This window comes from Ammodytes marinus, assembly GCF_949987685.1.
Source record: "Ammodytes marinus genome assembly, chromosome: 6".
NCBI lineage: Eukaryota > Metazoa > Chordata > Actinopteri > Uranoscopiformes > Ammodytidae > Ammodytes > Ammodytes marinus.
Window position 1 is genome coordinate 19,797,981 of NC_137235.1, and position 17,759 is coordinate 19,815,739.

The 17,759-nt window shown below is 39.5% G+C and overlaps 1 protein-coding gene across 1 annotated transcript; it reads left to right on the forward strand.

Annotated features, from left to right (window-relative positions):
- Positions 1-3,564: 3,564 nt before the first annotated feature.
- On the forward strand, positions 3,565-16,882 carry cacng1a (calcium channel, voltage-dependent, gamma subunit 1a). Its single transcript, XM_080028760.1, has 4 exons — positions 3,565-3,996; positions 11,180-11,254; positions 13,929-14,075; positions 14,637-16,882. Exons 1-4 carry the CDS (start codon positions 3,759-3,761, stop codon positions 14,867-14,869), a joined length of 693 nt encoding a protein of 230 aa, XP_079884886.1. The 5' UTR covers positions 3,565-3,758; the 3' UTR covers positions 14,870-16,882.
- Positions 16,883-17,759: the final 877 nt, after the last annotated feature.

The following is a 17,759-nucleotide window of genomic DNA, read 5'->3' on the forward strand; positions in this document are numbered from 1 at the left end:
AAAATGGTTTATTGTTACAGATCATTTGGGCCCTTTGAGACAATGTATTGGTTCTGTCAGAATTTAATGAAAGTCATATTTGTAAGATTGATGTAAGGACATTTATTTTGCATTCTTTTAAGTAATTTATCTATAAATGTGCTCCATATGATCTTATACTTACATAGTCTGTTTGATTTGACGACTTGTATGTTTGGTGAAATAATAGAATAGGCTATATAAAAATATAATATAATATATTGTACAACCAAGCCTGTAAATACAAAGTGTCTTTAATTATTTCCATTAAAGGTTTGTAATGTATCAATTTGCCAATAAATTACTCTGAAATAAAAAGAGTGAAAGGAAATTGAACATCTGTTTGATTTGCTTTAACTTCTATTACGTGAAGTAACTGGCCATTATTGTCATGAACATAAAACTCATACTACATGAATACAGTGTCTTGGAAACGCTGAACACTGATAAACAATTTTTCCTATCATTACATATTTGATAAGAAAAAAATATTTATATAGTTTCTGAGCTGAGACAGTCAAATAACTGTTGTAGTCCTTCACGTTTTATAAAAAGTGTTTCTTATGGAAAGCTAATTATATATTCCTAAACTGTCTACTGTATATTCTATATATTACTTGCATTATTTAGTTAACAAATATTTTATTGAATTTACGACCAAACTAAAATTATTCGAATTGTTTGAGTTTGCTCCCCTCACCTTAGATGAACCTCCGCTCATTAAACATTCAGGAATACACCTGCCATAAATCAGGTAGACGAGGCATTTCAGAGGTGCAACTCTAAGACCAGGTAGTAAAGATATATTGACTAGCACAGGTACAAGGCCAAGTCAGAAGTGTCTCATTGTGGTGTCCTATATCCCAATAAATACCAATTGTCATTGTCAGTAAATGCCGGGTGTGAGGGTGCGGATGCACCCTGGACAGGTCTATTCAGGGGTATTTATATGCAGACTCAACACATACAGTAAACAACCCTATATGGCAGGGGAAGACACCTGTGCACAAAATACAAGTAGTCAGATAATTTACCTACATTTTTTTTTCTGTGAGCTGACAGTATACTAACCAAGCACACAAGTTATCAAGTTTGTGAAACACATTGGTTTCATACAAACACTTTCTCAGTGTCCTCATTCTTCCTCTGGGTCACACTCAGCCGCTTTCACAATGTGTCATATCAATTTATGCTGATGACACATAAATGTATTTCTCGGTTAAACCCAATGACTTTAATCAAATTTCCTCCCTCCATCACTGCTATAGCTGCCACCAAAGATTGGATGCCTCTCAATTTCTTCCACTTAAACCCAAACTATAACTATAAACCATAAACTAAAATGAGTTTAATTGGACCTGAAAACTGCGTCACTGCTGTTGATCAATTTGTTTAAAGCATCTTTTAAAATCCCACCTTCATACAGTAGCCTACTTGAAGAGCGCTATCCCCCTTTGTGCTGGGTTTCTATGTTGTAATTGTGTTTATTTTTATTTATTCGTTCACGTGTATAAACACATGTGGGTGAAGCACTTTGTAACTCTGTGTTTTAAAACATGCTTTAGTAATAACTTACTTACTTACTAACTTTTAATGTCATGCCCAAATGCAGTGTGTGCCTTTTATCATTAATGGCCCCTGTTTGCAATGTGCTGTGGAATTTATTGTAAAGCGGAGTGCTCATGATGCCATATTTTAGCAGGTAAAAAGGTTTTATGGTGTCACTGCTCTAAGCAGCCAGTGAGACCTCCCTCATTATACATAGTTAGCTCGTCATGTGTTAAATGTTATACTTTGCTGCAGTGAGTACTCTATGACTTTCACTGGCGTCTGTGTTAACATAGGATGTAAGTGGGTCAAATTCTCTTAAATAGACCTCAAAGTGGGACAAAGCTTGAATAAGATTGAACAGAGGTGAACTACCAGGATTTACAATAGAAGGGTTATCAAAGGGATTAGCACACGTTTTGGGGTTTTCTTATAATTTCAAGTACGTTTTTTTTTCTCTATTTTATTTTTTTGATGCCAGTTTAGGAGCAATAAAACAGGGATTTTACCCAATATTGAAATGTGGCTTGAGATGGACAGAGAGAGTGACAGCCATGAAAGACAGCATACAAGTATATAGTTTTTGATGCTCTTGACCGCTTCAATGTTTGAAACAATTTGGCCTGTCAAATCCGTTTATTTGAGGATTTTACACTGAGACATGTCTTTTGCTCATTTGATGTGGTAGTCTAACACTTCGCTTGTCAGCATTAGGGCAAAGTGTAGGTGCCTCAGAATAAAAAGGGTGAGGGCTTGTTTCTCAACTCACCATTTTGCACCATCTCTGCCCTGCTATGTCCACCGCAAATGAAATCAGTAAAAATAAACTGTAATTTGCCATATAAAATACAGATTGGAGCATGGAGATCAAAGTACTTTCTCTGGGCAGTTGGTGGAGCTGAAGTTAAGAAGGTAGGCAGGCATTGAACCTTACAAAAAAAAGGAAATTAATCATAATATCTAAATGAGGATATTTTTTTTAAAGGAAATTCATCACATCTGATTTCTATGATGATTAACACTTTATCTGTGCAATAGAATAACAGCGAAACAGCAGTGCACTCAATAAGTGTTGCTTTCTCCTGAAGGTCACTCCTGTGCCTGTCTAGCCTATATCCGTGATGCCTCATTTCCATGAAACTTGGGCAACTTAACATGCAAAGTAAAAATAATAATCATGTTTTCTTTTTGCCACAGTTGTGTTTTGTAACTTCTACAGGTGCTTTGGAGTTGACTTGTGCACTCATATTCTAGTTCAACAAAGCAAAAATGTGCATGAAGGAGAAAAAATCTCAATAAAGAAAGAGTTATCGTCATCTTAAACTTCATGTAGACTGCCATAGTGTTAAGTTGGCATCCTGACAGGAATGACTAAAAGCAATGTTGTTTCCTTTAGGGAACCGCCACAGTTGTTCTGACAGCTGAAGCTGTGCTGCTGCTCTTTATAAACACGTCCACTTTCTCCTAAATAGTTTACAGAAATAAATCCACACCGGGGTGTTTCTGTAGTGAGACACACAGCGTGATCACACAGCCACTGTAACCAATGGAGGAAACTAGAAGTAGGGCCAACTATTCCCACAGTGCTGAAATGTCCATTTTGAAAGTTTGAGCATAGATTTGGATGCGAGACACTGTTTATGTGAGCCCACTAATAATGGCACGTTACACAAATCTCCGGCCACTGGCACTGTAACCGGAGAAGCAGACAGGCCTGACAACTTGACTCACCAGTCACATTTATAGTACCCCTCACCCCTCTGCCCCAGCATGACACCTATACCAACACATGGAGCAGCCTCCACGCCCATTGCAGCCAGTTGGTTTGGTCATCAACTTTCCTGATATACCTCAACAGCTGTATGTCTAAACTTGCAGCACCGCGGCCGCACAGCAACTCATGGTAGGGTAGAGGAGAGGGGGACAAGAAAAAGTAGGACAGAGCAGTCTGGCCCCCTTCCCTACGAACTCCAGGCACAGATTTGCGACAGGGGAAAGAAGAAGACACAAACCTTAGGCGGAGAGAGAGAACAAGAGAATAAACTTTGTGGGAATCTTGCTTCAGAGGAAAATAATTTCTCGGGACACAGACTAGTGTGCCCACATTGAAGAAAATCAATTTTTGTTGATTTTTTTTTTCTCCCAGTGGGGAAGAATATTCACTGAACAGTAGAATCCCAGCAACTGGAAAAATGCACAAGCGCACAAAGATCAGGATTGCCATCTTCGTGCTGCTGGTGGGAATGGCTTGCATGTTCACGGCGGTGGTGACAGACCACTGGGCCGTGCTCAGCCCGAAGGTGGATAAAGTCAATGGGACCTGCGAGGCGGCCCACTTTGGCCTGTGGAGGCTGTGCAAGAAGTACATCTACATCAGCTCAGAAACCTACGTGGAGGGGCACGGCTGCGGACCCATCAGCCTGCCTGGAGGTAAGAGAAATTTGGAGCGTAGACCTTGAGTAACTGGCAAATAATGTGACATTTAGGCTGAGTGGGCACCTTGTTTCTACTGCTGTACTATTTACAACAAAGGCGTGGTTCTATACTATATGTCAATGCAATCCAGCCCAGAGCTATGAGGGGTCTAAGAATAAAGGTCCTGATGCAGGATCACTAGACGTGTCATGTGACATTAAAAACTTCCTTTTCGACATGGAAGAAAGATTCTGTATTAAGTGACATGCAGACTGGACCCAGCCATAATGTAATACACAAACTTTTTTTTGACTGGAAGACCATCATTGATTTTCCATCTGAAACATACTTGAAGAATATTATTTCCATTGTCAGCCGCCAGTGATAGCTGTTGAAATATCTGCATTTGTCTCTCAGGTTATTTCATGTTCAGACCATCTTGCGGTGATTTCCAAGTCCACCATTGAGTCGCATCTGTGTGATGATCCTTACTGCCTGTGCTTTGAATTACTCAGATATGGTATCAACTCCATGACAAGGCCATGGGAGGATGCTTTAGCTGTCTGGTAGCAGTAAAGATTCAAACTGACCACATGAATTAATTTGACATCAACCAATGATGGCATGATCCAAGGAGTCACCACAGGGGCTTTCCCCAAGCAAACAACAAACACATAGCAGCTGATTTCCCTGATCGGTGCCCCTCTTCTATTTAAGGATGTTTATTAGCAAAAACAACAACAACAAAAAAACAACAGAAAGATAACAGCCTAAAGAAGGTAAATTGGTGCTCATAAAAACATGGGTGCCTGTAACTGAGATACGTACACTGTGGGGGACATCATCAAGGGATTCACTTTTATAACAGGAAAAGTAACCTAGAACATATTTACTTTGGTTTTCTCAAACTACCATAACAACACAAATTGTAACAGTTAGAATCCTGACAGCTAGCTTGAAAACCAAATATTACAAAACTAATGTCGGACTAGTAACAGAATCATGGGGTTTGGTCAATTAAGCAAAACATTTTTCTAAACACTTGAAAGTAACTCTGATCAAATACAACATATAATTCATATTCAATAATTAACATTCAAATGACAGATAGAACCAGTTAGATTAAAACACAGTCTGGGGGTCAGAACACAGGACCCTTAGAGCCAACTAGTGTCTGGGGGTCAGAGCAAAGGACAATCAGAACCAGAGCAGTCAGGGACTCAGAACAGGACTAGACCCAGCTGACATTTTCCATCTTTTGAGTCTTTTTTCTGCATTTGTTTTATTGGGATCATTCATTGAATGAAGACATATTTCTTAGAGTCTATTGATGTTAAAGGTCACTCTCCTGTCCCCCACATACATACGTGCCAAACCATGGCCTTGGTGACACCCATCCAAACCATCAACCCCCACCTCCAGCCCACTTTGTCTTTTGTCTTTTCAAACTAGTCTCCTTGCTACCTCAAATATAATTGATTCATTAAAAGAGGGCACAGACACTGTCCCACTTTAACCCACAGCATTTGTCTCACTTTACCCCACTGCCACAATTTGAGAAAACACTACCTCTCTCACCAATTCAGGCTTATCTTCAGTTATCATCATCACATGGTTTCATATGTTGGTAGTTCATCAGCATGTATGATAGAAGTTTTTCTACCTGAATCAATTTGATTAGGCACAACAATCGATTACGTTGACAGCAAGAAAATGTACTTTGACATACAATAAAGACATTTTTGTGAAAAAAACTTGCTTACAACATTACCATGAGGTCCTCTCTTTCATGTCCAAGGGTAAATGAGAGGGGCTTGAAAACATATCTCACATGACCAAAAATGTGTTCCGTGGACTAGATATAGGGGGTGTCTCACATTACCCAATGTCTCACATTCACCCGTCCTCCCCTACTACTTAAATTAAAGGTGAATAATAATAATTAATTTTTTTATTTAAATACATTTCATTTATTTTAATCATTTTATTAATCACAGTCATTAAGAGTCTTAATTCAACAATATATTAGTAACTCTGGCAACCACTCCTCATGAAACTCCAGTTGATAAATGGGTTCTATCTCAGAATATTGTCTCTATTTTCTTTATAATTATTCGCATTAACGCATTATGCATTTGATAGCAATAGTTGTTGTTAACTACAGTTTATGTCGTATGTGTTTATTAAACATAACTATAACACAACAACATAAATACTTTTAGAAGAATTTAATCTGTAATGGTATTTAAACTTCAACTTAAGCAAAGGATCTAAATACTTCCACTACAGCCCTTAAAGATGCTGACACAAGGTTGTCAGCTAATAGGTCATGTATATCCTGATTACCTCACAAAAACTCACTTCATGCTATGAATGTCTCAAAATAAACATTTCTCCAATAACAGATGCTCTTGCAGCTGCATGAATAAAGAGAAAACCGTAAATGGATAAACTGTTTGTAAACAGTGTTGAGCAGTTGCTGAACAGCAGTGACTCACGCCTCAATGATTTATGGTGAGAGTCTGCGGCCACCCAGCTGCCACGTTGACCGTTATCTGAGAAACCATTAGGTGACTGTTGATTGTTTTGCTATGTAACCTCACCCTGCTATGTAACCTTTACCTTCTTCCAAATCATGACCAAAATTTGTCAAAAACTTTGTCCGACGAAGTTGAAAGAAATTCCCAAAATATTCCCTGACTGATGGTGGCTGTTAGACCCTGGGGAATCCCAGACACTGTCTGCACAGCAGGGCCATTCCATGAGCAGCTGAAATGCCTGAGGGGGTCCACTGGTGCAGGCATGGCAGGCATGTGCTGAATATATGAAATCAGCTCAGCCAGGCCAGACGTGGGAGAGATTATTTGAAAGTGCCAAATGCTTCTGGAGCATTTATCAACTGTTTTTCATTGAATATGCACTATGCAGTTTCTGGGTAGGAGGCTTTGTTTACATCTGCAGATCCAGCAAACATGTTTACTCTACATGTAATTATTAGTATTGAATAATTATATCAACGTCAATCAAAACAAAATTGTTTTTCGAGACACCTGGAACCAAACTTATGACTAGAATATGTTTGTAAAAAAAATGTAGGCTCTGCTGATGTACACGGCAACAGTGAAACAGTAACTTTAAAGGTAACTTTCTAATTTCAAACAGTGTTTGTTCATCCAGTTAAGAGAATGTACAATACCTTAGAAGATTTTAACTTTTCTAACACACCCAAAGTTATGTAGTGCAACCTAATGACTATTTGGTTATCCATAAACAATTGGAAAGTGATTTTTATTATTATATTATACTGTATTCATTATATTTTATAGTTTGCTCTTCTTGTTCTTAACAAATTGCTTTCATGTCTACCATATATTACTCTGGTATGGTAGATGTTCTTCCCAGTTCGATAGCTGTATTTGGACAAGAACATTTTTGTTTATCATTGCCCCACATCGTCAGAGCGGTGTTAACCTGTGAGCCAAAGCAGGACATAAACAGTGTGTGAGGCGGTCCTGTTGATGTGAGACACTCATCTGGAAAATATGGCGAGCTGAGCTGTTCTTGAGCCCACTGCTGACAAAGTGCAAATGGAGAGATGATCTCAGGGATACCTTGTGTATAATGCAGACTTACATTATATGAAACAAAATGTCAACCAAACAAGGGTTTCCCCTGAGGACTATTTCAGTGCTAGGTGCTATAGTGTAGCATGAGCTGTCCTGCTTTCTCTTCATACTTGGATCCCCTCTTATGCTGGCTTTTCAGAGCTGCTGTGAATATGCAACATCGGATGCAAAGCTCCTCCTTGTCACTCCCCACGTTCAATTAAAGGAATTGCAACCACTTGGATTTGTTGTGCTCTGGTGACATTTTGGCAGTTTTAACGGCCACCGTATACAAAGACGGCCAAAATACTATAATGTAGCCTATTTGCACCATGGTTGCTGATACAGAAACAGGTGGGATTTTTTTTAAATAATATTGTGCAAACTGTTTAGCAAGCAAATCGTTGTAGTTATAAATACAAGCCATGTAAATACTCAGCTGTCTTGGGTGGACGTCGCAAGGGTCAGATCCAGCGTTCCTCTGAGTGACGGGGACGCCTGCAAGACTCAAGCATAGTGCTAAGACCTGCTGTCCCAACACACCGTTCCCACGACACCCTTCTGTAGCTTCAAGTCTTTCGTGCAGCCCACACAGCCACTCAAATTACTTTACATTCTCAGAGGATGGGATGCCAAGTCCAAAAAGCAAGTAGAGAAACCACTGGTATTTTGCAGTTATAGTAGGTGCTCAAATGGCAACATACCAACCCAGGGATAGGGCTCGTATATAGAGTTGGGGGACTGCCACAAATGTATTTTCAGATTATATAGACATGTGTCCATGTGCTGATGTGGGTTTACAGCTGAATCAAGGCTGTATTTCACTTATTTGGAATGTAAGTCCTCCAATTTACCGAGCCCGCAAAGTATCAGAAGATAAAATAAAAAAAACGTGAAGTATATTGAATTCTATTGAACTAAACAAATGTTTGTGCATGATTCATTAAAAAGGTTCTGCAATAAAAACCTGAGGCATTTACACCTGTGTTGACCCTTAAAGAATGGACCTCAAAGAATGAAGGAGGCCACCGACAGGCAAATAGAGGTGACAGAAGAAATTAGACAGGGGCTCACAGTTCTTGGCAAAATCTTAGTTGTGTGTGTGTGTGTGTGTGTGTGTGTGTGTGTGTGTGTGTGTGTGTGTGTGTGTGTGTGCGCGTGCGTGTGAGTGTGTGTTTGTCTATGGCAGCATGCTTCAAAAGAGGAATACAGATTAATATATGACTATCTGCTTGTCGTCATGCTCGTATTGAAGCTTGCACTTTAAAGATGGTACAAAAAAGAAAAAATGTGTAATTAGGCAACACACACCCAGTGATATGTGGTTATAGCTGCTTAATACAGATAATGAGCTAAAAGCTTACATTCCAAGGCTAAATACATGCTGAGTGGCTCCACTTAAGCGTACATAACAAACTAGATTTGCATTTTGTGTTTGAAGAGCCGCGTGGTAGTTCTTACACTTTTTCAGTCCTAAAAAGAAATTTCTCCCCTGAGATGAGACCCTATTACCTGCTAACGAAGGTGTTGTTGGGTGTTACTGTTTCACAGTCTCTTTTGAATGCAAGGTTTGGCTGGAAGTAAAACAAGGTGACACGCCTCTATCGCACCCTGTTATATGCCTGCTAAAGTGGAAACAGTGGAGCTGGTTGCTTAGTAACAACTGTTTATTTTCTTTCTTCTGATAGCCAGTCCCTGTACTCATTCATAAAAACATATCTTTTTTTGTATGTAGGCCGTCACATTATGGCATACAGCATTAAAAAGCTAGTCATTTGAAAACATGTTGACTTGAAATATAATATTCAGAAATGAAATAAACCTGTTTTCTCCCCCCCCCCCTTTCTGTTTATTTTCATGGTTTCAAGGGTACACAGCGAGATTATTTTCATTCCCAGCATGAAGTCATTGAGCTCTTACCCTGATATGATACCATGCAGTACAACATTTTGTGACATGACAGCATTGCACTGATGTTTGAATGTGATGGGATTAGGAGCATGCCTGTAAGTGGAAACCTTATGGCATAACCAAAATGATTGATGTGCTCTTAACTCTGTATTGGATTAAGTAAAATAGTGGTCTGGTGTTACATAGGCCCTACACAAGGGTTGTCACTTTCTCATGTATAATGTTTTACCGGTCCTCGCCAATACATGCTTTTGCTTTCAGAAACACATGTGACATGAGGCAAAGCCTCAGGTGTCACTCTCACAAACCACTTTTAACCACAAGCAGTATTGCACATTTACTGTATACATTTACCCATCCCCATCACCCAATTGGAATTATGTGCTATGGGATCAGTCAAATGTAATAGAGACATTTGACAAAAAACCAACCTGCTTTTCAACTGTATTTAAAAAAGAAAATTGTCATAGCATCAAAGAATGTTTGTACTCCATCATACCCTGTGATCACATAAAGCTGAGTGGCTTCATTTGTGTGAATCCCCAAGGCTGAACACCACTCTGGGTCTGTTCAAGAAAAAATGAAATGTTGCGTTGGCTGTAACCACTCTAACTTTGACAGTCAAACCACACAAAGCAGACCAGGGTCTGCACGGCATCACGCAACCATTTGAGCGCTAATATTATCCTGGTGGTGTCAGCCTGTGAGATGCTTTAGAAAAACAGAGTTAGACTGATCTGACACTGTGTGACGTGTTCAATAAAAGTATCATATTCACACAGTATATTGCAGCAGCTGGAGTACAGCCGACTACAGCAGAAGCATATGGGGCAAAGCTTGACTAGGAAGAGGACTTGGCTCTGAACATGACTTCAGGTTATTCTGTTAAATAAAATGTAAGTCTAACAACGTTTAGGTGTGGAGCTTACAGCAGAAGCTAAAGCTGTTATTTTTCACCTTGCATTGTATAATAGGGTAAAACCAGTTTGATAAAGATTTTTTTTTTGCCAGCAACTTAAATTTGGTTGAACTAAGGCAAATTGATTTGAATTAAAAATAGATTTTGGTCAACAAACAGCAAACAGATAGACTCAAATAATCTGAATTTGAAACAGTTAAAGGCTTGCAATTCCCCCTAGATGTACAGGGCCGTTTTATTTAGCTTCGGCTACAGCAGAATGAAGCAGTTCTCAGAAAAAAGGTCAAAAAATACAACTACCTGCCCAACATCAAACTGCAGTCAGACAAATGTAGAGGCTAGCTGGTTAATGTGGTGGAGCATTTAGCAGCTAAAGAGCAAGATCTTTCCATGACTACCCATAATCCAAACAGCCCATTATGCCAACAGCCAAATAGTCCGACATATTTCCCACTGGATCGTAATGGGCATGGCACCGATATTTCCCTCAAGAGCAAAACTGAGTTATAATGTAGATACAATTTGATATATGGCTATCAGTTGGCCACAAATGTGACACTAAGTAAATGATAATGTTTATGTGTGTCTGCTGGATGCTAAATTGGCAGCTTTTTGCCTGCATGTTTTGCCATTATGAGGTGATAACACGATTGTCACTGTTGTGTTTACGGCTCACTGTGCTGACCCCAATTTGGCCAAAGAAAGGAAATCAATGAATACAGGTTTAACTTTGAAATAAATTAGATTTTCTTTCTTTTCACAGAGGAAAACTGCACCTACTTCAGACACTTTACTCCAGGGCAGGATGCTGAGATATTTGAATACAAAACCCAAAAAGGTAAGTTTATATATACTTGGTTCCCCCTATTATGATTACTTTCATTACTCCATCATATCTTATAACAACAAAGGAAGAGATTCATTTTTTTGGATATGCTCTTTGGAACACGAGGACAGCCCAGTGTGTGTAAAGTTAAACATCAACACCCTTCACAGGTGCAGGGTGAAAAGGCCTTACCGTCTCAATCTTACATCGTCATTTTCAACCTTTATGTTCCACAACATGTCTTTTCAAAAACGGAGTCTTTATATTTTCAAAAGATTAACAGTGTGCCTCAGAATTTTTTATGGTTTTCTTTTTCCGTTCAGAAATTATATTAGATAAGGATATTAGAATTGGATGCACAAACCAATGCCTTTGTTACTGTTGTTGGAGTTTTTTTTCCCCCTGACAGTGTTCACCAGCTGGGGGTCATAGTTTACTCACTAACTCACAGAATTCACAGTGTGTACTGACACAAGGTGGCCAGTGTTTCACATTATGGTGCCTTTGTAGCAATGCAAGACATGTAGCGTATACACAGCAAAGTCAGCGTTTTATGGCTGTATCTATTTGGTTTTAGCACCAATCCCTGTCCCTCTGCCATTCCTTCCATTCTCTTCCCACTGACCCTGTTACAGCTGTGAACATGCTGTGCCCAGCCAGCGCCAATGAGTAACATCCATCTCATGTAATAGGCGTTATGGGGAAGAGCACATATGGAGTGCTGTCAGAGTCAATTATTGGGGGTGTAAATGTGAATAATCTTGTGTATTAACTCGTACATGCCCCAACACGCTAAGATCACAGACGTTAATGCAAGCATTCATGGGTACCCCTCCCCTGTCTTCACACACACACACACACACACACACACACACACACACACACACACACACACACACACACACATGCAGCATCCCAGTGCTGATGGCTGGCCCTTTGGAGACACACTGCTCCAAGTTTGCTGGAATAATTGCAGCCCTGAGCAATAAGTTCCCTGTAGTTTTATTCACTCTTGACTGAGCGATTATTAGGCTATATACCATAATGGTGCATATGGTTGAATGAACACAGTAGATGTATGTCACCACAGGTACATCCACCCATACTGTAAGACTCTTTTCTGCTATAGGGAGTTTGCCAGTAAAAGACAAATGAAGTGTAATGAAAATCTTGTTGAGTATATGATGCTGTGGGAATAGATCTTTGCCTTTTCAGGATCGGGTTCAGTTTCAGGACATACAAAACATGAAAACCCACAACCCATATTTATCCCGACAGTGGGGGAAAATAATTATTCAAGAAAGCATATGGATAAATATTTAAATAGATAGAACTGGTCTATCTAAAAGTGAATATTGAAAACATTTAAAAAATCAAATCCCTTCTTCAAACATCAAAAAAAGCAAAGTATGCAAATGTCTTCATTGAATCCCAAAATTATACACATTGACCCACAGTAAATTGACACATCACAACAAAACAAAAAAACATCTACACACATTCTGCAATATTGTGACCTCAAACTCAAACACCTTTGGCCTACTTTCCTTAACTTTTTTTTTACATGTCAATCCAACGTCTCTGAGGGTTGAAGAATCTTTCGGCGGTCCAATTAAGTAAACCTGTGTATGACCGAAACACTGATACCCTTTGATGTCTACATTGATGCAAGTGTTGAGAATTCCCATGTATGGTAACCAAATGCAGAACCTAAGAGAATGCAAGGTGTTCAGGGTGTGGCCAAACCTCCCCTGCCAGTAGGAGATGAAGGCTCTCTCCCCCCAAAGGAGTGCCTCTCCCTTGGGCATGGTTCACAGGTGAACAGACGGCAGATCAAAGGCCTTGCATCCTATCTACCTCTTTGCTCGGAAAAAACGAGCCAGCTGCTGTCCCTGTTACACACTCAGTAAACACAAGGACCAAAGTACATCCATGAAGTATATATGTGTGTGGTGAATGCAAAGGTATTTACTTTAATGGGAAAAATGCATTAGTGGAGAAGTGACTTGATCCTAATGCCAAGTGGTGCCTTACTGCCTTTGCATGTATGTGATCCCATGTGCCACACCAGCTAATTTCTGAAGGATCTATAGGCACTGGCTCAAAATGTAAAACAAATTCACATTTGACCAAACAAAATGGTTACGAGGAAAGCGGTCTCAGCCTTGAAATAAATGTGTGGTTATTTTTGCTTCAAGCAATTAGTCAACAAATTGGCTGTTGTTGTCACCAACTACCCACACATTGCTTCAATTGACAGGGACGACTAAAGCCTTATTTATATGGCCCAATGCCTAAAATATGTGTTATATAGCAATCCCATATTGCTATTGCTCCATTCATAATGGCAGAAGCTTTTCAATAATTCATACTGCTTGTTAAAGCAGTGTATTCCCAGTGATAGTAGAAAATGTGGTGTTACCACTATAGTTGATACAAATATATATTCAGTGATCGATTCAGACCTTGTTTTTTTTGCCCAACAAAAGAAAAAGCATTCCTAAAGGGAAGTCTTAACTGAAATAATCACACAATAAAAATCCAAGTTAATTTACCCCAACATATACATATCTATTATGAAACACGTGAAATGACCTTCTATGATGACAATTCAAACAAAAAGTTGTATTGCAAAGGATATTTACGAACCGTATCATGTAAACGCTCTTGGTGTCTTTCTGTCCAGAGTACAACATCTCCGCTGCTGCCATTTCCATCTTCAGTCTGGCCTTCATCATCCTGGGCTCCCTGTGTTTGGCTGGATCATGTACTGGGAAAGGCAAAGGAAGAGACTACCTCCTCAAACCTGCTGGCATGTTTTTCGCATTCGCAGGTGGGTTCGGTCACATTCGACTTTCCCTGCAAAGCATTTACAGAATAGAATGCAAAAACCTCCTTTCGCCTTAAAGGTAGAGTCAGCAATTCTAGAGAACACTTGTTGTCAAAATAACTTTTTGTCAAAATCTGTGAATATCTGCCCATCCGCTACCTGTACGTATTGTGTGTGTGTGTGTGTGTGTGTGTGTGTGTGTGTGTGTGTGTGTGTGTGTGTGTGTGTGTGTGTGTGTGTGTGTGTGCTGAAAAGAAATCCATTGTTAATACCACAGCCTAGGCTCTATAAACGAGCCTGTTGCTAGCTACGGTGGCTAGCTACGGTAATGCAGGTGTTTGGTGTTTTGTGCCTCCAACAGAGCCTTCAAGGCAGCGCTGCCTAGATAAGGTTAAGGTTAGGGTTAGGGCCTTCCAGGCAGCGCTGCCTTGAAGGCTTCATTGGGGGCACAACACAGCATTGAGCCTTAATGCAACATGCTGTCATTTGAACGAGAGCACAGGAATCTCACAGAAAGTGTTTAAGTACAAGCTGTTGACACACCTCTCTCCTCCTCCCCTGAAGGTCTTTGCGCCTTCATCTCCCTGGAAGTGATGCGTCAGTCGGTCAAACGCATGATCGAGAGCGAGGACACCATCTGGATCGAATACTACTACGCCTGGTCCTTCGCCTGCGCCTGCACAGGCTTCGTCCTCCTCTTCCTCACTGGCATCGCCCTCCTGCTCCTCTCCATGCCCCAGATGCCCAGGAATCCATGGGAGACGTGCATGGACGCCGAGCCCGATCAAGTGGAGTGAAAAAAAATGGCTAGATACTTCTTAGACGGATGAATGCAGGATGAGGCGCCATTTTGTTTTGTTTTCAGATGTGAGATTCATTTCAAGAATAAAAGAGATGGCCTTACAAGGGTAATAAGGTCACAATGACATGAACCTGTGGGGTGGGGTGTGGATGGACCATAGCATGATGGGAAGTGTACCTCCCTCGTCCAGTAATGCCCACCCAGAAGGTTAAAACACGTCAGTCCAACTCCAGCACACCTCCTAAGATATGGCTCTTGTTGGAGACCAGAGCTCAAAATCTGACCTCAGGTCTAGAGAACCACCAAAATTCTCAGTAAGAGCCAACCTGACCATGGTGTGGTTCGGTCTCCCAAATGTCCTCATTATGCATAATTAAAAAATATAATAAGATATTGGATACATTTACATGATATATACAGTGATTATAGTCTGAAATCTAAAGTTGATGACTTGTGTGTGATTTTACCTACTGCATTATATATGCTATCGTGTACATATCTAATGTTCGTCTGTTGATTTTTTTTTTGGGATCGCTCAAGTAATCACTTGCTGACAAGAAATATAAATTAAGTAAGAGAAGTCGAGACACATGTAGTCAATTGTTAAGTTGTACATTTTTTTTATTTATACAGTATAGAACCTTCAAAGAGAACAGACATTTCATTACACTAATAACTTTGTGAATAAATCATTGATTGCAAGCAAAGCATTAGCACAGAGCAGGTGTGTGTGTGTGTGTGTGTGTGTGTGTGTGTGTGTGTGTGTGTGTGTGTGTGTGTGTGTGTGTGTGTGTGTGTGTGTGTGTGTGTGTGTGTGTGTGTGTGTGTGTGTGTGTGTGTATAGAGAGAGAGGGAGAGTGTGTGAATGTGTGTGTGGCAAGCTGAATGCTAAACACCCATGCTCATGCTGGAAAAGGTTCAGTTCTAGCAGGTGCACATACAATGCCTTTAACTTCTACTGAAAGCTTTCAAACCCAACTAATACAAAACAAATTCTTGGTTCATATTCCTGTCATTATAATTGTTTTACCCCAGCTCAGCTGTCACTTACTTTTATGTCAATTGAAAAATAAATTGTATTTTGCTTTAAAATAGGCCGTCAGTAGCCAGCTGAATCCCACCATCACTATTCAATACAAAAAGGAAATATGACACAGTTGAGTTATCCAGTTGCACGCAGTTATACAACTGGCAATGATTGAGTTTGGAAATGCAATGCTGCACTTTATGTGGGTTATTGCTAAATTACAACCGTCATACTGCTAAACTATGAACTATTTCCAAGGAAGAGCCAGTGGTGGTACAAGAAATTCTCAAGACATATTACTCAGATATAAGTAACAATACAACAATATAGCAATAATCTGTTACAAGCGAAAGCATTGCAATTTCTTATTTTTTTTTTTTTACTAAACGTTTACATTTACCCACAAGTTTAAAGATATTATTATCAAAGCATACTTAAAGTACCCAAACATTTCAGAATTATATATATTACATTATGTAACTGGATCACAATTTTTGATGCATTTATGCATTCATATATAAATCCCTGTAGTAATTGGTAAAGGTGGGACTGATTTCACTTAATCCATATACTGCTGGGTGGCTTGTGAACCACCTCCCAAAGGTCAATAAAGTCTCATCATCAAAGGTCTTAATTAAGTTATTCAAGTGGGGTACAACAGGTTTAATTTTGATTGCTATCAAAACTGTATTACTACAAAGAAATAGTAAATGTGGTGGTCTATGAACCTCATTATGTTTTATACTGTAGCTGAGACTCACATAAACTCTCACCAGACATGCTTTGACTTTGCTTGGCATCAGGTTATAGCTGCTATCCCATTGTGTCTAGATGGTAGCAAATTATGTATTTGAACTTTTTGTCAGAAACCTGCCACTTTTTGCAAGGTTCAAACTTTCATAGTTTCTTTATTATTGCATTTTTCTTTTGACTGGCTTTTTTTGGTACTTATTCTGACACTGTATATTTGCTGAACCAAATAAAAGTTAAGAAGAATGAAAAAATAATAATATCAAACAGGAATACTAATATCTATAGCAACATGCTGTCTTTTTAATTGAATATAGCATGCAAATAAAAACGCCTTTGAATTTAATAGATTCTGTGTGTGTTTGTTATGTGCCATAACTTTGTAACGGAAATAAAATCTTGACAAGCTTTGGAGAACGTGTGTTGTCTGAGGTTAGTTCTTGTTTCCTTTGCTTTCTTGGACAAAAAAAAGCAAGGACAGGTGTATGTTGATGAAATGTGTGATTGCTTTCTGGCTCTCCGTGTTGCACTTTGTGTCTCCATTTTAGTCCTGGTAGGTGGACGATTTATTAGTCCAACAGAATGGATCTTTTATAAACAGCTGCCATCATTTCGACTCTCTCTCACTCCATTACTGGCCCTTCCCCTTGTGCAAAAAAAATCTTTTGTTGGTTTCATTTAGGTGCAAGCATCAGTATTTTCACACTAGACACCACTTTCTTACTTTCACACATCCACTCAGAAGCACCACAAACCTACCGATTGACCATTTCAAATATCTTCTTACTATTTTTTGTTCCAAATTCTGTAAATAAAATTGATTGAAACGAATACAACTGTGTGCTTTCCTGTCAAGGCCTAAGTCCCAGATTGTGATTGCTACTGACAAATACAGTCACCACTTCAAGCTGAAGTGCTATCTGTTGCCCCAATGAGGAATTCTGAATGATTACAACAGCAATACTGCCGGCACATTTACGTAAGCCTAGTTTTTCTGAGCTCCAGCGCCAGTGCCGGGGGCGACACCCGTTTGTAAACGCTGCCATGCTGAGAAATACAGAGTGAGCTTTGTGGAGCAGGCTTAATAAACTTTGTGTGAACTCATTTG

Bases quoted from the DNA above. Each gene is read 5' to 3' on its own strand.
- cacng1a (XM_080028760.1), top strand. From the start codon at position 3,759: ATGCACAAGCGCACAAAGATCAGGATTGCCATCTTCGTGCTGCTGGTG. The intron at 11,255-13,928 runs GTAAGTTTATAT...CTTTCTGTCCAG, and splicing joins TGAATACAAAACCCAAAAAG to AGTACAACATCTCCGCTGCT. The intron at 14,076-14,636 runs GTGGGTTCGGTC...CCTCCCCTGAAG, and splicing joins CATGTTTTTCGCATTCGCAG to GTCTTTGCGCCTTCATCTCC.